Below are 23,061 nucleotides of genomic sequence, written 5' to 3'. Positions count from 1 at the left end.
ATGGGCCACTAGAAACTGGAAGGCAACACACCAAGCTCCTGTCCCTGCTAGAGACTCTTAACTCCTTTAATCCAAGAGCTTCTAAACAGACAACACAGAGCTGGCCTTTAAAACAGGAACCAGAACCAAAGACTTCACCTAAATTACACAGGAATCCCCATTACATCAACAGAAAAAGGCAGATTGCCTTCTCTTGTAGTTTTCCTCTAGAATCTTATCTGGTTTTGAGATGAAGATGCCCATATCTCCAAAAGACGACATGGAGAAAAGCCTAAACTTAGAATACCCCAGAGCCTCATGGCTAGGGGACTCTGCTGGAATCAGGAGCTACAGGTTCAGATTCTGTGGAACTTTAAAGAACTAAAAACCTCAGATCTCCTTGATTCTGGTCAAGTGCTTTAATCAGTTTCTTCTATGGAGATGTTCAAAACCCACCTGGACGCGTTCTTGTGTGATCTAATCTAGGTGGTCCTGCTCAGGCAGGGGGATTGGACTAGATGATCCTTTGAGGTCCCTTCCAATCCCTAACATTCTGTGATTCTGTGATTCCTGCTGCTGATACTGTTTGCATCTGAGGATAAACTTAATATAGCCCAAGTAAACAGCTAAACTTTCTTTTCCAAGAGAGAGAAAGACAGACAACATTTATATACTGTCTCTATATTGTCTCCACTCCAGCTTGTCTTTGATGTCTGGCTTCTGGCTGTCCTCCTGCAACCTCATGTTTTGTACGATTACAGGCATGTAGGGAATGCCATGGTCAAAACAGGAGAAGCGATGAATTCAATGTGCTTGCTAGGATTAGGTCATGATTCAGTTAGGTGACCTGGGCTGCGTCTCAGACTTCTGCAGCTATAAGGTTCTGAAGTTAGAACTAAGGTGGCAACCAAGCACCCTGAATGTGACCCCCTGTGATCACAGTCCATCAGAGACATACTTTCCTGCCTCTTCACCAATAACAAGACAAGCCTGTGAATGCAGCTACAATAAGGGATACTCTGAAGGCAGTGGAAATAAAAGTTTGACTGAAAAACTACTGATCTTGAAAATTCTTAATAACTGCACCTGACATGATAAATACTTCAACATTTAGATTAAGACTTCTGATTCTACTAATGACTTAAGGTCAACACACAAGAATTTTCATGTTCAAAAAGCTTTGCAGAAATTTGGTCCCAAATTAATTAACCCAAAATCAAGGTACACATAAAAAAGCTGATGTTCTCAGTCAGACTTTGCAACATAGAAAGGCACCATGCTTGCTACCAACACCTGCAGCCTCTTCTGTGAGTGAAATGTTTCTATTGTACAGATCACTAAACACTTAACCAATTCCCACTGCAAACCTTGCAATATACTGTTGAAAGTCAGTAGAAAGTTTTTTCAGGGTCTGGGTTAGCTAAAAAAAAAAAAAAAAAATAATAAAAAAAGGCATGCTAACTAATACAGGCTTTTAAAAATTTCATTTAAATCTTTTAAACTTGTTTTAGCATTTAAAATTTAAAATTTGGGCTTTTAGGTGTTTTATGTGACAAAGGCTCCTTGATTCTTTACAATGAACTTTTTACAGATCCCTCCAACAAAGAATTATTTTCTCCAAATCTCAAGCATGTTGCCACACAGGGAAGTACGTAAGCTCAAACATTAAGAGCATCTATGACAAAGGTTGTTGTTGATAAAAAGCTTTCAATAGTGTTAATAAATATGTATTATGAAAAAGTATCTGGTAAAGCAGTAAACAGGGACCAGACACAAAGATAAGCCTATGCCATTGCAGTGTTCTCTTCAAATTCAATTTGCTCTGTAACCAAATACGTTTTAGAAAGTAATATACCCACTGCCTTGGCAGCCAAAATGAACTCAGAGCCAGAAAGAAGTATGTAAGAAATCTACTCACCTGTGCCAAACAAGAGGCCAGGGATGTAACAATTAACTTGGCTCAGACATAGAAAAGTCATCATTCCAAACCAGAAGAGAGGGAAAAAGACACATGCCTATGGTGAAGCTCCTTACCATACATTATGTATGGATCAATATATCCCTCTACTAAGGAGCTGAGACAAGAAAATTGCTTAATAGCTGGAAAGTAAATGTGTCCTTTGTGCAGAAACCTTTTTATTGCTTCACTACTGTCTGGATGCAGGAGATCTAAATTTTCTGTTGCTGGACTGTCAGGGCTGAAGGACTGAAAAAGACTTAATGAATCAAGTCCACTCACCTGCAATTGCAGCTTCATTCCTCTCCCCCATTATCACACATCAAGATCCATCATAAATGGATTCCGCATAAAAACATCAAGACCAATCTTAAAACAGTCAGTTCTTTTACCCTTACACCTTCCACTGGAGAGCTGTTCTAGAGCACCGCCTTCCTATGGAGCCAGGAGGTTTCTTGTAATTAGATAAAAGTTATTCACAACCATTTGACATCCAGCTGGGCTCTAAAGTATTAACATTTTTTTTTTTTTAAATCCTTAGTGTTTACTTCCCTATTCCTAAAAAAAATTCATTTTTAGCCTAACAAACCAAGCTCTTCTATTCTCCTGTTATAAAATAAGCTCCTCATTCTCCTGAATATCCTAATAGCTCTTTTCTACAACACCTGGAATCAGCTTCATTTCATCATTATAAATTATCAAACTACAGTTGAGGTCTCAGCAGAATCCTGTAAATGCTACTAACCACCCCAAGCTGTACTAGCAACAACTGTCCTGATGCATTTTATGATCACAGTAACCTTTACAGATACATTACGCTGGAGATAATACCTTGCAAGTCAAATAGCTTGCCTGCTTCCTCCTCCTCCTCCTTATCAGGTTTCAAGTGAGGAGATCCCCATTTATAATTTATTAATCTTATGCATCACTTTGCATTGTCTATAACTGCATTTCACCCAGTTCAGGGGTATCATTCAAGCAACACTCCTTTAGATGGTTAATGCATGTTCTTGTTGATCATTTTCCACTCCTGGAATACAAATGTCCTATGCTATTGGAGTTGTTTGGATGATCAGCTTTGCTGAAATGCCAAGTATTTCTAGAATATCTTGATAGCTGAAAGATACCCGAGTGCATTGGTTACTGAGAGATTAAGAAGGGATATATTTCCATCCCAGGCTAGCTGTGCATCATGCTTGAGCATTCAATGCTCTCCTATTACAGCCACAATTTAGAACCTTAAAAAAAAAAAAAAAATTAGGTTATATTGACTCTGCTGAAGCTCTTTAGAGGTAAAGATCAAAAAAAATTTCTGTACTATGCTTTGAATTTTACAGCATGGAGACAGGCAACATGCAGGTATTTGGCCTCAAGATTCCACTGCATACCTGCAATTCTTTACACCTGCATTCTCTAGTCCTTCTATGTACTTCTCACTGGCCTTCATATCCCCCAAAGCTGTATCCCATATAGACATTCCTTTACCTGACATTCAGCCTCTTTTATGTGGCATGTTCCCAGGCACCTCAGACCTCCCGTTCAGCTCTCTGAGGCTGCCCATGTGCTACTTCTCCAGACACAGCAGCACACCACCACCATACAACGAGGTGATCCAGCAACATACATTTATGTGCTTCTGAAAAGAACCCCAAACCCAACACCCTTCTATATAACTACTGTCATCAAGATGAGAATAGATTGTTTCTCATCAAAAATGACGGATTTATTTTTCAGATGAGAGGACAAGGCTCAATAGCTGAAAAAAAAAAAATGACAACGCACTGAAATTCTATGAACATAAGGGAGAGCTGGAAGGCTATTATGGGCAAATCAGTGCTCTGGATATTTTAAAGACCTGTCAGAGAATGAGCTGGGGAAACAACCTACAGATAAAGCTGTGTGGGCATATTAATAAGATTCCTAGTCTAGTATGTGTCATATCTTTGCTGGAAAGGTATGCAAGGAAACTTGTATATAGCTGCAATTAAGAGAAAAGATAGGGTATTTCCAAGGTATGTTTTCCTCCATTTTACACAATCTTTCTTTGCGTAAAAATTAGAAAAGTGTAGTAAGCATAAAACCACACCTTTTACAAATATTTTATTGAAAAGGCTACATACACATTATGTCAGATTTACAACCTGTGTAGAAAGCATTGTTCTAACACAGACGGGCCAGAAGTCCATGGTAAAAAGTGATCAAACTGTCAATCAGTCTCAAAACCTCATGCTTGCTAGTCCTCTTGTACCCATTTGTAGTACAAGTTGGGGAAACAAGTGAAAGTTAAGCCCACGCCAGCCAGTCCTCTGTATCTCTGTTCAGCATTTGCTGATAGTCACTTTTATTTTTGAGCTCCCTTAGCAGGTGATTTAAAACTCTTTCATTCTGGAAGAACTTTAACTGGTTCCAGTTGCTCAGGCTGCCCTTTTAACTTACTAAGTATTTTCATACATTGATGCATTGCTTAGTCACCAGATGCTCCCCAAAATTGCACTATCGATAGTGTCACACGAAATCAGAGGTAGTCACTCTGCTTTTGACCCCTTACTATCCAATTCAGAAAGAAAATTCTCTTCAAGAAAAAGAAATAGTTTAGCTTCTCAAATTCCCAAACTCATCTTGGGCTTTAGGCACTCCAAGGATCTGTCTGCAAGCCAGTTTTATTTGTATGCACTATCTTTTGAAAAACAAGAGCAGAAAGTCAGATGAGATTTCAGATTTAACGGAATTTAAATGCTAGGTGAGGTTAAGCTTTTTTTTTTTTTTTAAATCGAACAAAACAATTCTGTGCCTGATCACAAAACGAGGAACAAAATGTATGAAAAGCACAAAAAAAAGTAAGAATAAATGCAAACCTAAGTATGTTTCATGTAATTTTATAAATTTACCTGCTACTTAAGAGTTTTACTGAGATGCCTCTTGGCTGCGCAAACCGTAAGAGCTAACACTGACTGTCCAGAGAGTGGTGCCTTTCAGAGCACAACCTCTTCAAGGCTAAAGCAGCTGAGGATGAAGCACAGCAGCACTTCACTTAAATGCTGTCTTTCAAGAAACTGCCTTAAACGAAACTTGTGGGAAAAAGAGAAAGGCTGACAACTCTCTGTAGACACATCTTTCTCCTCCTCTCTGTCGTCTTCAACTTTCATGCTCATTCTTAGAATAGAAGGCTGCAGTATCATTAAGTCACAGCTCCTGGACTTCACAGTTCTTTCCCTGCCTTCTTTCTGGGAATTTGATTGTTTCCACCTGCTTTAGTAGTTTGGTTTGGTTTTTTGGTTAGTTTTTGGAACTGGCTTGCCAAAGCTGTGTTTTACAAGTAGGGCTTTCCCTACTTTGGGACTTTGTCTCAGTCCACAGTCCTGTTGTGATCTTTGTTCAGCACAGTCCTTCAACTTTAAATGACCTGTCGGTATTTTATAAGATTTTTCTAGGGTTATTGCAATACTTCATTACCAAGAGGTCATCATGAGGAATATGCACTATCCTACTCACAGTAACTTACTCTCATCTTATTGAAACTACAAGTCCATATTAAATCCTTTCAAGAATTATTAATGAAGCAATAATGTAGACTACCAGTTTGGCATTCATTGTTGTTATTGGAGCTCTTTCTTTGGTTGCCTTGGAAGGCACATCCATTCTACCTATGAATACAACTGTCAAGATCATCCAAGGGAAACACAATATACACGGTATTTATGAAGATGGCCCATATGCAGAGCACCAAAAGGAAAAGGATAAGTGAAACTGCTGGAGAATGGGCTACTGGAAAAACAAATTGAGAACCGGCACAGGAGATAAACCATATGCTAACAAAATATCTGATTAACCAAAAGAGAAGGAAGGTGTAGTCAGCTTCTCTGGCAGCTCTAATACCATTAACTTGAGACTCATCTACAAGTTATTGGGTGCTATACGGTCACTTGAAAAAATCTGAGACACTCTGGATGGTGTCCTAGGGCATCTGCTCCAGACAACTACATTTTCTGGAAAGCTCTTTGCAATGTGAGAAAGAGCTTCTCTTTGGCAAAAAGAAAACAAGAACAGCACTGTGGATAGCTGTATTTACTACCAGTGAATTTGGCCCTTCGAGCTTGGCTTGAAACCCCATGTAATTACACTGTTTCTTAATGGCTTTAAGTGGCTGAACTTACATGCTTGTAATTGGTCTTTAACTCACATTACACAGGAGCTGTTTGTATTTGTGCACAGCTAGGCTGTATGTTTGTAATGACCTTGTTATATTTCTCCTCTTCTTCCTTTCCCTCATTTGAATAATAAACTGCTTTAGATGTAAAACAGATTGCTGCATGTCTGCAAAAGGAAGAAGGGGAAGGGAAGTTATATTACCACAATTTTAATGAAGTTGAAGAGTGTCATGATCATGTAAGTCATGCAAGCTGACAAAACCTCAGTTGTTTAACAGACAGTCAAAAAAAGACAACCATAATCACTTACTATTAATAACACATGCACAGCCATATCTATCAAGCCATACGCTGCTGATTCATCCATTAGAAAAAAGCAAAACCAAGGACAGAATAAAAAAAATCCTGGATTTAAAGTTGCAACATTCAGTTAGATATTACATTCTGGCAAGAAAAGTGTATCTGGACCCACGCAGACAATGCAGTAGCCTTTGCACAGGTGGAAACGAAGGAAAGGGAGACGAACCTCCTGCTCTCTTTCTGTTGCTACCTTAGCCCTCTGTTTACACAACGCCTTTTAGCATCAAAGGAGAAAGCATGGAGATAGAGCCATGTCAGGCCTTGTAAGCTGCTGCCGTGGCTGTGGCAGCCTGAGCGTGCATGGGGAGCTTGCTCTGTCTCAAGGAACTCTGGAAAAATAATGGCCAAGAGAGCTGTTCCTACAGCCACACTGACTTTGGTTTCCTTCCCAGCCTGCCTGCCACCCTTCACAACTGCCACGTGCCTGACAGTGGTTCACAAGGTAAGGCAGCCACAACTGCTTTTTGGTGTACAAATAGAACAAGAGTAAATCAAAATTAATTCAAAGCTATTTCTTCGTTAACAGTAATTTCTTGACAGAAGCCTGAATACTTTCATAGCTATGGCTATACATCAAGGATGTAACAATACAACCCGAATCTCACAGGGTGGAACTATACAGAAACATCCAGAGGTCTCATCTAACAATCTGTAGCATTTTCCGACAGATGACACACCAGCCTGTATTCATACTGTACACGTGAAGGAGGATTTAACAAAAGAAGTCCTTGATGCACAAAGTTCTAGCCATTCGTTTTTAGGAAATCCAGTGCAAAGTCAACTTGCAAACATTAAGTTTGAGTTTCTATAAAATAAAAGCACCATTTGTTTTTAAAGAACTAATCAGATAATGAAATTCAGAAACTTCTTTATTTAATGAAGTTAGCAATCTTCATGAAATGTTTATTATTTCAATCAATCAGATTGCATCCAATTAAGATACAGAAACTGCTATCAGCGTGATTCTAAATGTTAGGATATTAACTGAAAATACTACGCAAAGTCTTTTTCAAACTCGTCTGCCTGCATCTCTGATTTAGTTCAAACTGTCAACTACTTACATTAGACAAACTTTCTACTTACATTAGAAACCAAGAAGAGATCTTACATAAATTTTCCTCTCTTATTCCCTCATAAGCAAGTAGTACAGGGCTATTTCTTTCCCATCAGCAGCATAGTCAGGGACGAAAACAGATTAACTGACTGCAATGCCAAGGGACTTTCATAATACTGCCAGGCACAGACCTGTCAAGCTTAACATGCTTCATACAAGACCCATCCAACTGATCCCAGACTCAGTCCACAGTAGCACCTGAATCTCAGCAGTTTCAGTTAACACTTCACAGTCTTATGGGCTAGACATGATTGACTACAGTCATGGAAACCAAGTTTTAGGGGCATTCTCTAGGTGCAGCTTAGGGCTGTAGCTCCATTCCCAACATGCACCTCCAAGTACTGGTACCTTCCTTGTAAAATGTGAGAGATTAGATGCTCATGGAAATGGATGAGTTCAAAGAGTTCAAATGCTTGAGGGCAAAGACATTCACTGTGGGTACAACTGTGAAACAATACACTCAAATGAGATGTTTTCAGGATGTAGCCTTACTTATTTCAGCTTATAATAGCCAGGCTTCAGCTCCAGAATGGAGACATCTCATTTAGGTATCTAAAATTATGTGTCTGCATGCAAGTTAGGACTTTAAACTCCCATTATAGCAAGTGGAGATCTAGTCAGTACAGACAGTGGAGCCTGGAGAGCTATTCAGTGCAAACTGATGTCAGCTGAAAAGCACTGACTGTACCATAGCTACTGACTAAATCTTCACTAGTTATAATGGGAGTTTAGATTCAAGGCCACATATAGAAACACACGTTTAGACACCTAAAATTAGATGTCTTCAGTATGCAGCTGAAGCACTGGTATTTCAAACAAATGTCTCCAGAACCTTCCTATAGTCAGGATGGATTTGCAGTGTGGAGCTTGCAGTGTAGTGAAGCAAGTGAACAATGGAAGAGATTAGAGAAGATATATGGAAAGATTAACTGATCGGAATGTACAGGAAAAAGACATGAAAAGGAGCACCTAACTGAACACCTTATAAGGAATATAGTAAATTATGAATTTATTTATATCTCAAAATATGTAAAATTGGTCAAGATAGTATAAAAGTCAGAAAAATATCTAACAGAAGAATAAGAAAACAACCAAGACAAAAATGTTATAGACATGTCTGTTTTGTCCATATAAAAATATTAGATCCATTTAACACATTTTAAACAGAAATCAATGATAGAAAAATTAAGTTTTCCCTAAACCACTCTACGACCAACATTGTGAATGAGACCTGAATTAATGCATTTCCCTTTTAACCTGCTTTTTAACTTGCTGCTGCAGAAAGTAATAAAACAGGTGGTCTAGTTTGCTTTTTAGTAATACCTTCTGCCAAGTTTAGTTTATTCTAGGAATAGCACATTTTAGAAATTTAGTATTTATAATCCCAACAAACCGGGCACAACAGTAAATCAAGCTGCTCTGGCAGAAAAGCAGCATGATAAAGGAAGCTTTTCCAGCAGCAGCTTCCTGCAGCATGCCTGACTGCCTCTTTAAAGGCTGGAGGAGACTGGGACCACCGAGACCTGGTCAGTTAATCGGACTTAACAGAGGAGAAGGTCAGGCAGTTCCCAGAGACGGCTGAGGGAGCTCTGTTATGAGGCTAATTCTCATGGCCACTCTTGGAGCAGAAAGAGCTGGATCTAAACAACAGACTTCAGGATTGCTATGGTTTATTCCGGTCAGGGGAATGACCTTGTTTTGCACTACTTTTAAGTTTTGTTGAGTTAATAAAACAAATCTGAGTGATGGCCCTGAAAAGACTGCAGACTGCCTCTGCCCTATTGCAAAAGGGACTATAGAATCAAGTAGACCTAACCTGAACTACCTTTAACTCAGCACAGTACTAGCCGCAGTACTAGAAAAGCTGCAGCAGCAGGGCTTACGGGCCAGTTTTCCCTGCCAATAGTACTTGAATTACGGACTAGATTTCTCCTATGTGTTAAAGCCATCGTATGAGCATTCTACATGCACTACAGCGAGGGCTTAAATCCATCATTATTTCTTTACCTTATCAGAAGGGCATTTGCCATATCTTCATCTAACTTTTACGCTAACCTACCTGTAAAAGGCAGGAGGGTAAGTCTGTTCTACAAAATTTGCAAGGACATTCATGCACTCTGTTTATCACTCTAAGCTATAAAAAGAACAGCTCCTACTTATAATTATTTTGGAATGAGATAGCTCCAAATTAAGCTGCTACAACCACGCTTCATGGTCACTTTCTCTCCTCATCATCTTGTTGCAACACAGAAGAGAATCAATCTCCTCTACAATCGTACTCCTCTATTGCTGACCAATACCAGTGTTCCTATTATTTTTAGTTTGACTGTAGGTACCTGGAAATACAAACATATATGAAAGAATTTCTGAAATGTGCATATCGAAGGTCATTTCCAAAGAGATGGAAACTTTTAACTTTAAAGTTAAGCTACTCCTAGACTCAGCTCAGAAACTCTACATGGACATCATCAACCAAGAGTTAAGTGGCTTTAAATCACTGTAGCTTGCTGACCTCATACTTTCAGTTGACTTGTCTTAGTTTTCCTCAATGCCTTTTATGAAGGCTCTCTAAGTACTTCCGATGGAGATCCTAAAATTAATGTGTAGAAGAGGATGTTAATCTAAGTGTCTATATCCAGTTTCAGCCTTGCATATCATATTTAGTCTTCTGCAGCACTCGCACAGGAATGGATAAAGACAACTGAAATTATTTACCATTTAGGGTGTGGGGTTTTTTTTTAGGTGGTTTGTTTTTTTTTTTAATGAACTGATGTATAAAACCTTACATCTGTGTCTTCAGAAGGCTACAGTGGAGAAAAGCTGTAAAGCATCTTTGAGGACAAAAAGGAAAGCAAATAAATTTACATGTCATCATGTAACATTTCAGTATTTAGAAATGAGAGACGAGTAAATAGAAACAAGGATAAAATTATTTTCTTCTTAGGCTACGGAAAGAAAAGATCACTCAGAGCAGCTTCCCTGGCTGGCTCCAGTAAGCTGTTCTTAATGGGAGCAGGAAAACTAGAGCATTAAAAATCTTGTAATACACATCTGGCTTTACTTTTAAGGTTTTATCATCTAGGCTCTTAATCTACCTAGAAGACTAGAGATGCTCAATGTCAATAGTGTTTTATTTTGGTTCAAATGTACTTAAATAGGAGTCATATTGGATTTTAAAATGTTCAGCCAGATAACAGCAGATAATAGATTCAGAGCAGACCCGAGGAGGAGGACTTGGGGATACTGGTGGACAAAAAACTAGACATGAGCCAGCAATGTGCACTTACAGCCCAGAAATCCAACCATACCCTGGCCTACATCAAAAGAAGCGTGGCCAGCACATCGAGGGAGGTGAGTCTCCCACTCTGCTCTTGTGAGACCCCACGTGGAGTACTGCATTCAGTTCTGAGGACTCCAACATAAGGACATGGACCTGCTGGAGCAGGTGCAAAGGAGGGCCACAAAGATGATCCAAGGGCTGGAGCACCTCTCCTCTGAAGACAGGCTGAGAGAGTTGGGATTTTTCAGCCTAGAGAAGAGAAGGCTCTGGGGAGATTTTACTGCGGCCTTTCAATATATAAAGGGAGCTTACAAGAAAGGCAGAGAGAGACTTTTTACCAGGGCCTGTTGTGACAGGACAAGGGGCAATGGTTTTAAAGTGAAAGAGAGTACGTTTATATTGGATGTAAGAAAGAATTTTTTTATGATGAGGGTGGTAAGGCACTGGAAGAGGTTGCCCAGAGAAGTTGCAAACACCCTATCACCGGAAGTATTCAAGATCAGGTTCAACAGGGCTTTGAGCAACTGATCTAGTGAAAGATGTCCCGGCCCATGGCAGGTGGTTAGACTAGATGATCTTTAAAAGTCGCTTCCAATCCACACCATTCTGTGATTCTGTAAGTGTTTTATTCCCACAATATTCTGGGTAATGTGCTGGTTTGGTAGCAAAGCTGAAGTTAATCTTAGAAGGAATTAAAGTTCATGTTTCACTACTGTAGTCTCAGAATTGATACGATCTTCTTTTGCTTCTGACTTCCTTGAAAACACTTTTTAGAAGTATTTTATTCCTTATTTTAAAAAGAAAAAAAAAGATGTTAAGATTGCTTAACTTTTATCCCAGAGACTAACCTTAATACTGATACTTCATTTCATTTCAAAGCATGAAGTATTTATGACTCATTCTAATTTACATAAATTTTCTTATTTTATTATGAGAATGGCAATTTTCCTTTGCAAAGACATATAGAACATGGTCTCTCTTATTATGTCAAGTAACATTTAATAGCCCTTAGCTGTAACTTGGGACTGTTATAAAATGTGCTTAAGATGAGTCATCTTCATTCATTTATTCTGCAATAGGAAGAATTCATGAATGAGTGATCTGCAGTAATTCACTTCAACAAAGAGAGCCCATTCATACATTCAAACCTGCTTTTCTGAATCACTGTAATGTAGCTGATTATTTCACTTTAACAGAAGAAAATTTTGCCTTAAGGAAAGTTTCCACAGAAGTCTGAGTGTATTTGAGAACAGTTTCATAGATTTAAAAGACTTGTTCTGAAAATAAACAATTTGGTCTAACATATGGATACAGACAGGTATCTTCCTATCTGTCTAGCAAGAAAAGCACAGTGTCTTTGGAAAGTAAGAGAGTGACAAATGGTTTAAAATGAAGTTGCGTCAAGAGGGGGCAGAAGTCATCGCTATCAGACAAACCAGTAGGCAGCTAAAGAAAATATTTTATAAAATCAGGAAAATGGTCATTTGCACACAGAAGTGCTCATTTGAAGCAGTATTTAAGTCAAAATACGTGTGATGGAAAAGCAACTAAGATCCAAGATTGCTAAACACAGAAATATAAAAGCAACCATGCTTCTTATTTTACAGAAATATAACTGTAAGATGCCATGAATAAAATCATAGAATCATAGAATGGTTAGGGTTGGAAGGGACCTTAAAGATCATCTAGTTCCAAACCCCCTGCCATGGGCAGGGAAATCCTCCTCTACACCAGGTTGCCCAAAGCCTCATCCAACCTGGCCTTGAACACCTCCAGGGATGAGGCATCCACAACTTCTCTGGGCAACCTGTTCCAGTACGTCACCACCCTCAATGTAAAGAATTTCTTTCTTATATCTAACCTAAATCTGCCCTCTTTCAGTTTAAATCCATTACCCCTTGTCCTATCACTACACACCGTTGTAAAAAGTCCCTCTCCAGCTTTCCTGTAGGCCCCCTTTATGTACTGGAAAGCTGCTACAAATACACAAATTATTTTAAGCCATCAAAACTCTGCCAAAATAAAGGAATGGGATTCACCAAGGGAGAAAGTTCCCTTAACCACCACTGCTCTTCCACCAATCTTAAGAGATTTCAAACTAGAAAATCATCTTAAGAGCTTTTTAACCCAATCTTAGCTGCCATGAAAGAGGCCTGCATTGAGAACTCACTTCTCACAGCTCCAAAACAGTCGAAGCTTTACAGATTATCTATGGGAGTTGTACCACCAAACAGATGGTAAGTCAGTACAGAGACCTGGGTCTAAGTGCAACATTCTCTTCAGAAGCTTGGCTCACAGAAAAAGCACAATGTGCTTCTCCATTAACTGGAGTTTTTAAATTTTCATTACTTCATTGATTCAAGGACAGCTCTAAAATAGCCACTTTGTTCACACCTCTCCTTCCTCCTGGAGAGACAGTGACTCCCCTTGTTTTCAGGATGAGTTGTTTTACCTTATGCATAGAATATCCAAAGTAAGGATAGTCCTCTACAAATAAAGTAACTATGACAAGAGCAGCACAAAGATCAATGGAGCATCTCAATGTTTCCAACAGACAGGGACATGATGCAAGAAAACACAACTAACATTATGGTTAGATTTATAAACAATCCACATTGACTTAAGCAAACACCACAATCTCAAGCTGAACTGACCAACAATAAAGCACAAGAGAGATTTAAAATTATCTAAGGAGCGGTGACTTACCAAACCACCCAAACTACTGTATCTGCACTTCTATTGGGGATCCATTCAGAAGCAGCTCACTACCTCTCAAGTTCTATTCTTTCATTTTAGTATTATATCATTTCAATTAAACATATGTCCATGCAAATTGTCTTGCAAGAACCTGCATTTACATTTTATCATTTTCATCTTTGGTCAATGTATAACATTCCAAATTCTTACTATCTTTTGTAATCTCAAATTATTTCTCTTTTTTCTTTGGATATCTTTCAGTAAGACTTTACTCCAAAGAGACAACACGTTTGTTAGCCACCATTTTGCTAAGTATAAATTAGAATATAGACTTAGAAAAAAATAGTACTTGAAAATTTTCTGTTCCTTTAAAAAAAATGTGCTTTGTTCGACATTGAACTGAATTCCTTGTTATTTGTAGAATACTGAACATCCCTCAACATACAACATAAATGAGGTTCTCGGAACCAGTTCATCATCGAAAGCAAACATCAGAAACAGAGAGATTTGTTTGGTGGTCACTTAATATTGTGTCACAGTGAATAAGTAAGTGTTGCGAATTATACATGTAAGCTTTACAAGCCTCATTTTGAAAGGGATAAGGTAATTCTGTAATAAAGTTAAGTGCATTTCATGAAAAGTCTTTGCTTGTACTAATGCTTTTCCTCCAGGTGAATTCTGAGTGTGATACAAGACAAACACTATTAATTGCAATATGCAATATCTTTGTTGTACACAATCACAACTGTTCTGTGGGTAATACGTGCTGTGTCTTTGCAAAGTAGTATACAGATACACATTTTTAACATATATAATACTACCTCTTTTTACACAGTACATCACAGAAAAAGCGGAATATGCATTCTTTGCAGAGACTTTTAAGACAATACAGTCAGACAAGTGCAAAGATGGGTAAATATTTAGAGGGAAAACTAGATTGGAAACAAGTATTAAGAAACATTATAATGACTAAATTAACTTCCCACTGATTGCATCTCCATTGAATTTCAGCCATCTTTGCTTTCTTCGTGCCTTTTTTAAAATAAGTATCTCTGCACATTTAGAAGGTTTCCTCCAAACCATACTCATTATCCATTTCTGCATCTTTAACTTTGATTTGACCTTATAACTGAGTGCATACAGTGAAGAAAGGCACAGGGAACTTTTCCTTAGAGTCAGTGTAATAGTGTCCTGCAGCTGTAACATATTTTGCGGACTGGTAATCCATTTTGTAGCCAAGTCAAGGGCAAACTATATTTGAGAAGTTGTGGCAGAGTAAAAAGGGCCACCAATACCAAATTACTCTCTACAGGGTATACCATCTGAAATTGTTCACTTTATACAAATCTATACACGGAAAACAGCAATGTAGACGTTCCTCATTAGTTGCAATACATACAATGAAAAAGGTACAGCATCAATTGCTAAGGAAACTTCTTCTTTAAGCCAGACAGACCCAACAAGCCAAAAAGTAGAAAGATGCATTGGCATTACACTCACAAAACATAGAAATGTCTCAGGAGCGGCAAGAATAGACCAGAAAAGCAACATTCGTAAGATCTCGTGCTGCTCAGATTCTGTTCTAAGATTAGTGAATGCACAGATATGAAAAACCTCTTTGCTCTCTGTTTTACTACTAACTATAAGCCATATTTTTATATTCTGGAAGGGGAGAGGATAAGGAGAATGTCTATATGACAGGAAGCTTGCAAAAGCAGTGGATTTGGGATGTAGGTTTCTCACTGCCAGTGCCAATTTTCAGGAAAGTTGTAAAGACTGTACCTGAGCTTACACTTAGTGAGATCCAGGAACACTTGTCTAATAACGGCTCACTCTCACTGTCATATTTAAAGCATGAAGAAATTAGCAGCTGAGTCAAATCACAACAGTGAATTGCCTAATCAGAAAGCAAGAGGGACCAAGCAAGGACAAAAGCTGTACCACGAAAGGTTGGAATTGTGTCTATAAAGATACAGTCTCAGTATTTTTGCAGTTTATCACACGCTTCCTGCTTTCAAGATGATCATGCAAGGAAGCGTCAATTAATTCCCCTGCCTAAGACCATCTGATAAATCCAAATTAAAACAAAAAATGTCATGCATGCCACTCTCCTCGGTATTTTGTGCAACATCTGTAAAACACATCTGTTCTTTAATTGCAAGACAGAAATCATTGTGCTCCCCTCAAATAGTGCCAAGTAATTATTACACAGCTATATTTCAAATAAGCACTGTAGAACTGTGAGTTGCTACACTGATCCATTTGTGGCTCAAAGGAAGCAACAATACTATGCAACCAGCACAAAGTTTTGAAAAATGGTGCTAACGGACACATAAACTTTAAGAATTGTCAATATAAAAATTTAATTACAATCCAAGGACCGTTATTTTGTAGTCAAAGGACCTGCCTACGACACTGGAAACCAGACCTTTTGTCTTTTCTCAGACTGGAAAGATGGGGGAAAGGAGCTGGAAGATACTTGCTTCAGCCTCCCAGGAGAGCATCTGTTGAAGCTGGGCCACCACCCAGAAAAAAAGAAGGTAGGATTCATTGCCCAGCAGGTAATAAACAAAAAAGTGACCCCATAGCTGAATCAGCGGATGCTGTCTTATAACACAGTGAAGTGAGATTCTTAAACAGCAGCAATATCTGACTGCTTATTTCTTGCAGCAGTAGATAGGCTTAACTGGTGGCTATTTTCATTCAGAACAGAAAACAACATCCAAACTGACCATTGCATACAGGGATGCTACACTTAGATGAAGCATTTGTAATTTGAAGCTGCACTTGCCAGAACTCAGAAAGGACCTAATTTGACCCCTAGAAACAATGAAAAACTCGTAGTGCGATAACAGACAGCTACTGCTGAGATGGGCAAACAGTGTCCACATGACAGTAAAGAATAATAATAATAAAAAAAAACTCAAATCAAATTAACAACTGTGGCTTTTAATTTGAGGTCTGTGTAATAAACGAGGTTAGTCAAAAGTTGCTACCACAGCATTTCCCTGTTTGCTTTGCAAACTGAAAACGTTCCTCCCTTTCTCTCCCAAGAAATTTAATTTCACCTAATATAGAAAGTACTTTGTTTATGGTAGTGAAATCTAAGTCCAATGATCCTTAGCACCTAATTAGCTAGGTCTTTAAACAGCTCTTGTATTTAAAATAATTTCTGTCAGTCTTGTACTTTCAGCACCACAAGCTGCGTTTTATTTATCCTGATGCAGACTCAGGAAATATTAAAATAAATTTATCAGCTTTACCTGTAATGCACTGAAACTGTCCATCTTCTCTTCTTATTGTAAATGCTTCCCCTGGATTAACTTGCACAAGAATAACCTTAAAAATAAAAGAGTGTTTACAACCATTACACAGGAGTATGTTACAGAAGTCTGGTACATACAAAAAAAAAAAAAAAAAGAAAGTTTTTCTGGGAAAAAACAACTCTTTTTTCTGGTTAGTAAATACATTATTTTTCACTTCACACTGCTTGCTGCCTTCATCCCACAGAGAAAAAGAGATAAGAGCAAGAACAAGTACAGATATTTTTAAACAAACATTTTTCAAAGAACCAAGGAGAGAATAACAGTCAAGTAAAACAGTACCTGTACAAATTTTATGTTCTCAACTGCCTATTATAATTAAAAAGCTATTTGCACAGCTTAAATTATTTCAACAAATTACATTAACTTCAACATTAATCAAATCAATACATAAAGTTTCAGAAGGAAGCCTAGAATTCCCAGCATTTGAATTTTCGTCATAACCACTTGGCAAACAATTTTCAACATAAGGGAAATATTGTGTCATTTCCTTCTTTCATGACCCAAGCACATTTGTACATTCATTCATTCTAAAACATTATTGGAAGTCATGACAAAGTTAAATGCACCAGATGCACAGCATGAAACATTATGTGTAGTTTTATTTCTGGAAAGCTGTTTATCCTAATTTTGTAAACCCATGCAATGCAGAATTGATAGCAAAGCACACTTATCAGCCAAAATAAACAGAGGAAGCCTGACATGGACCAAAGCAGAAGCCTGTTACCATTTCACACTTCCGTATTCTCATTTGAAACCTGCCTTTTGGTGAAAGAAGTAGTTTGCAACCATGAAGAACCTGGCTAAAATTATGAACAAAGCAGAAAACAGAAGAGCAGGTGCATTTCATAATTTCCTTTCTGGACACATCTTTCTTCACATGTCTAAATAGAGTGTATGTCCTCCTCCTGGTGTGAATCAGAAAGAGACAAATCTTTCTATACACAACTCAAACATCATAGCCAAAAATATACTCTGTTAGATTGTTAAAAGAAAATAAAATTGGTAATGTTTACGAAAAAACAAACAAGCAAACAGGAAACTTGATAATTACTCATTTTAAGAATACCAGAGAGAAAGGAAAGGGTGAGGAAAAGGCAGAAATCATATGAATTCCTCTCTCTCTGGTAGAGCAACATTATGAATTAATGAAAAGATGGCAAGCTCAAAGATGGCATAGCTGCAATTTTGATGAGATATGATGGATATTCACATTTTCAAACTTGGGTCATGTGATTCAATACTGATTTAGCTCAGTTTTGAGCATGCACTTTAAAAATACTACTTTAAGTTGTTTCGTGTGGCACGGTGCTGTTACAGGAGAAAGATGTCTCCAGAAGCATTAGGCTCTGAGAAAAAACAATTAACTATATCAGTATCTACATTTTATCACGCTTCTGAAGCGTGTCTGAATACAAAATTCAGTAAGAGTTAGCATGCACAATATACACTAAACTTAAAAGCAAGAGGATTTTAGACACGAATGTCAAATAAGACTTAGAGTGTCTTCAGAAAATACTGTGTTGCCAGTTTATTGTAAGTGTTTGAAGGCAGAATTTTAGCAACTGGCTATCCTCTTCAGAACATGATGAAGGAAAGAAAAATGAGTGGATGAGTTCTTACAGGTTCTTTTTCAGACTCCCCAAGCAGGAATAACTTTTTGAAAACATATTCTATTGATTTACTTTTCCCTCTCTGCTACAATCAAAAGTTTTAGATGGAAATTTAGACTGGAATAAAAGTACCTGAGAATGTCTTTCCATCTCTTACATGTGGGCTGGATAACCACATTTGCCCAAGTCTTCTGGCTGATTTAGTACGCCTTAACTCCTGGGAGGAGCCATTCTGGCTGCAGCTGACATGTCAATCTGTACAATTTTCAGCTCGATATTCTTGGTCTCCACCATATGAACTACGAGAAGCAGAAAAGCTGCAAAGCCCTCAAGTTTTAGTGCAATGGCTGGTATAATTCCTTTGATTCCCACTTTTAAAGGGAATAGGGGATGACTGGTATCGCAGGTCTTCTGTGTCAGAGCCTGAGGTTGGTAACCTGGGTAATGATGTTGCCTTGGGAACCTGTTCCTCCTCCAGACCTCTGCTGCAGGGAATCAGAACTGGAGGCTCCGGATAGCAGAGTGGATCTGAGCATGGGAATACACGTACCAGCCCTACTGCAGGAAGTGGGCCCTACAGCTCCTGATTTGCTTTTGTAGCAGTTTCTCCTGTGTGAGAATCTCTGCTGCTCACTTTGCAGCTAATCTGAGAAGGTAAAGGCTCAGCATGCCAACCACGGTGCAACACAGTGAGGGGGGGCACCGTTCAGCAGCGGCTGCATCATGAGGCAACAGGCCTCCTGATGGAGTCCAGCACCACTGACAATCAAGATGTCATCAGATTTTCCCATCTCTGAGGACATCTGACTTCTACTCAAAAGGGTGGGGAGACTCACAGACGTAATGCAGTTTAATTAGATACTCAGTTCCCGGGAACGGGAAATAGAGCCTTTTTGTCAATGGACTGTTAGACGACTTGATGCCTGACTCTATTAATTTCACTGGCTCTCACTTTCAGCCTTGCTTTTACGTTGTGCATTCCCATTTGTATTTTACAGCTTTTCTGAGACAGTCTGTATTGTTGCCAAGTGTGCCAAAAGAGTCTGAATCAGGGCTGAAATAAATTTCAAGAACTGTTGGCTTCAAAAGTCTTTGTGTTGGGGTAACGTGTGTCAACGTGACCAGCACTGGTTGCTGGACCAGCCTTATCACTGCTGAACCCCATGGAGTAATCACTGCTTTGAGAAGAACATTTTTGACACACACTTAACCACTTCAGTACATGCAATGAGAAAAAAGAAAAACTGAAGCTATGCAGAGAGAGAGAGAGACTGATACCTTTCTGGTCAGAAGAGACATTACCAAAGACGGACAATCACTCACAGGGATTCCCTCTTATCTAATAAAAGTCTGCTGCACATAATCAAAGATGCAAGAAAATTTCTCTAAAGGAAAAGGCAACATGGATCTTTCACAGCACCATGTGTTAGGCAAATAAAATCCACAGGTTGCTTAGCATTCATAGCTCTTTCATCTTATTCTAGGTAGCTTTGTGCAGGCTTGCACATCTCGTCGCCCAACATGCTACTTCACGAACCTTGACATCTGTACTTAAGAAAAACCAAGGCCCTCATCTTTCACACTGAACATTCTAGACCTCAACCTCCTTCCTCTTCTGGGCAAAACATTCATGTTGGCTGGAACTAAGTGAAAAGCTTTGGAAAAATCTGATGGTTTGGTCTTTCTTCCCATGCCTCAGTCTTTTTGTGACAAATCCTGTTGCTTTACTCAGAGCATCTAAAGCTCTGCTATCTGAAGGCTAACATGCATTACTCTATCCAGATTTCCACTGCCTGCTCCTCTGAGATAATTATGATAATCTGAAAAAACTCATTTGTGATGTATCAACCTCGGTGGGAGGCACATTTAACACAGCCATTTTTTAAATGCCATTTCTCTTTCTAAATCAACAAAACACTTATTAAGGACTTCACAAGCTCAACAAAATAATGCAAATTTAGGACACTGAGGCCTTGATACAAGCTTTAGAATCCTACAAGCACTTTTAAAGCATGACTAACTATAACAGAAACTAATACATTTTAGAAGTGCAATTTCTCAATGCTAACACAATTTTGACTCAACATATTTTTGTCTCAAGTTCAAAATATGTTAAGGCATTGCTATTAAGACATGGGAGTATTAGGTCAACAACTAGTTTTATGTAATTTCCACTGGGACTATAAATTGTTTCCTTTAAACAGTTATTTAATGACGATCCACATGACCTCAGTACAGTTCCTGATGAAAAACAATACAGAATCTCTTTCCAGAGAATAGCACACAAGTTGGCATACAAGACTGCAGCTATACAACTATCCTAAAAACAGTTCTTGCATAAATAAAACAAAATTACCAGCCCATATGACTAGAGTTTGAAATACCTGAAATACAGTTGCCAAAGACTGTCAAAAGTTTTAATAGTGAAATTTCATATTTTTCAATGGTACATACTTTATTCTATAAAAGATATTTCAGAAGATAAACCCAGACCAAATGAACAACATACTAAGCTTTGTAGTAGTTTAATTAAATAGGTACGAATTATAGAGGTTTCTTCTTAGCACAATACTAAAAGCAAAATCCATCCTAAAAATATAGAAAGGCATTGCAAAAAGGAATAGTATTAATTAAAGCCCCTTCTTAGCATGGAATACTTGACTTTTTTCCTAATTTTAAAGCATTTACTTTGCTGGCCATCCACTGTCAGTTCAAGATACATAGCCCAGACTGGCAAAGACCAGCTTCCTAACAAAACTGATTCATGCCACATACTAGAAAGCTCAATAGGGTTTTCCTGAAATTGCTGTTTAAACTCAGGCAGCTGCTCAAGCCAAATAAGAGCATAAGAAATGTCCTCATGGTCTGGGTCAGCAGTCCAGGTCAGCAGTCCATCTAGACCAATACTTTGTCTCTAATACATCAACTGGAGACACTATTTAGGGAGAGCAACAAAGCCAGGCCACTTTCTGCAGTCCATCTCTGTCATTGTCCATGAGATGGCCTAAACTCTTTGAGTTTCCTTACACTTTGTATTGCCTCCACAACCTCCTATGGCAGCAAGTTCCTGAAGTTCATCTTTTAGCCCTTTTAAAGCTATCTCCTGCTAGTTAAATGCCCCTAGCTGCTGTGCTATGGGATTTGCTGAACAACAGTTCTGAAGTAAATTTCATCAACCTTCTTCATTATTCTTTAAGCCTTAGCAATTTTCCCCTCCTTGTCCCCAGTGTTGGCAAACTGCGGAGTCCTAATGTTTCGGATGTCTCCTAGGAGAGATCATCCCCTTGACCACATCAGTGGTACCTAAAATCACATCTGTATTAGCAAAGTAAGCAGTGCTCGGGAACGTCACCTGGGATGATGAACAATACTATTGTTAGTCCTGAGCACACATGGCCAATGCCAACAAGCAAGCTTCTCCCAGACAATACTGGAAACTATTCTGGAGACCACTCTTAACAGGCCGTCTGCACACAGACACTCTTTCCAGAGGGAAAAGACAGTTTACTAGAACAGAGTCAATCATAGAATCATAGAATGGTTAGGGCTGGAAGGGACCTTCAAAGGTCATCTAGTCCAACTCCCCTGCAAGGAACAGGGATATCTCCAACTAGATCAGGTTGCTCAGGGCCTCGTCCAACCTGGCCTTGAACGTCTCCAGGGATGAAGCATCCACCACCTCTCTGGGCAACCTGTTCCAGTGTTCTACAACTCTCATGGTAAAAAATTTTTTCCTAATATCCAATCTGAATCTACCTCCCTCTATTTTAAAACCATTACCCCTTGTCCTATCACAACAGGCCCTCCTGAACAGCCTCTCCCCATCTTTCTTGTATGCCCCCTTGAGGTTCTGGAAGAGTCATTCCATGACACTTGGCCTCAGACTCTAGGAACATTCTTGAGCACACATAAATTACTAATATATAAACACTGCCCAACAGTAGCCTCAAGAAGTATTACAAAGTTTTGCCTCTTTGAAGGACTGGTTAAGGGACACCTTCTCAATTAGCTTTGAAAATCTATTCTTCACCTTAATTATAATTTGAACTGGTCTTATATGATACATACACTCTTAAAATACAACAATTCTATATAAAACTATTTTACTTCTCTCCCCAAAGAATTCCAAATTAAAATACAATTTTATTGTAGCTCGGGTAGTATGATCATGTCCTACAGAGACATGTAACATTGACTTGGACATACTAGTATCAATAGATATAATGATAATTTCACAATAATTTGATCTGGAGATGTTGTATATGATTTAGCTTTACTACATCAGTGCAAGTAGGATGAGAAAGCATTCTGATTTTGCATCTGAAGAATCAAAGGCAGTAGGAACATTCAAAGAGGAGAATGCTCAATGTTTCTTATTTTAATTCAGTAAATTCTTAACTATCTGCAAGAGAAACTAAAGGATGCTTCTGCAGACTGAACCAGGAAAGGAGTTGAATATTTTTTCAAGTCTTTCAGCTTATTTCTGACACTGAAGAAACAAATTTGATAAAAATGGCTGGAGTCAGAAAAAAAACTATAAGGCTAAGGATACAAACAACAGAGGGTGGAAGGGATATCTGTGCAAGACAG

At 38.5% G+C, this 23,061-nt stretch overlaps 1 protein-coding gene across 5 annotated transcripts in view; it reads right to left on the bottom strand.

Annotated features, from left to right (window-relative positions):
* Nucleotides 1–23,061, bottom strand: part of FNDC3A (fibronectin type III domain containing 3A) — a 128,097-nt gene that overhangs the window by 64,553 nt on the left and 40,483 nt on the right. For all 5 annotated transcript variants that reach the window (XM_086620645.1, XM_086620637.1, XM_086620620.1 and 2 more), the window contains exon 3: nt 16,799–16,874. In XM_086620645.1, coding sequence (XP_086476771.1) covers nt 16,799–16,874 — 76 coding nt within the window. The remainder of the gene's footprint in view (nt 1–16,798; nt 16,875–23,061) is intronic.

The sequence above is a fragment of the Tauraco erythrolophus genome, chromosome 1 (assembly GCF_009769465.1).
Source record: "Tauraco erythrolophus isolate bTauEry1 chromosome 1, bTauEry1.pri, whole genome shotgun sequence".
Classification (NCBI taxonomy): Eukaryota; Metazoa; Chordata; class Aves; order Musophagiformes; family Musophagidae; genus Tauraco; species Tauraco erythrolophus.
The sequence above is the reverse complement of the archived record's forward strand: the minus strand, read 5'-3'. Positions and strand labels throughout refer to the sequence as shown.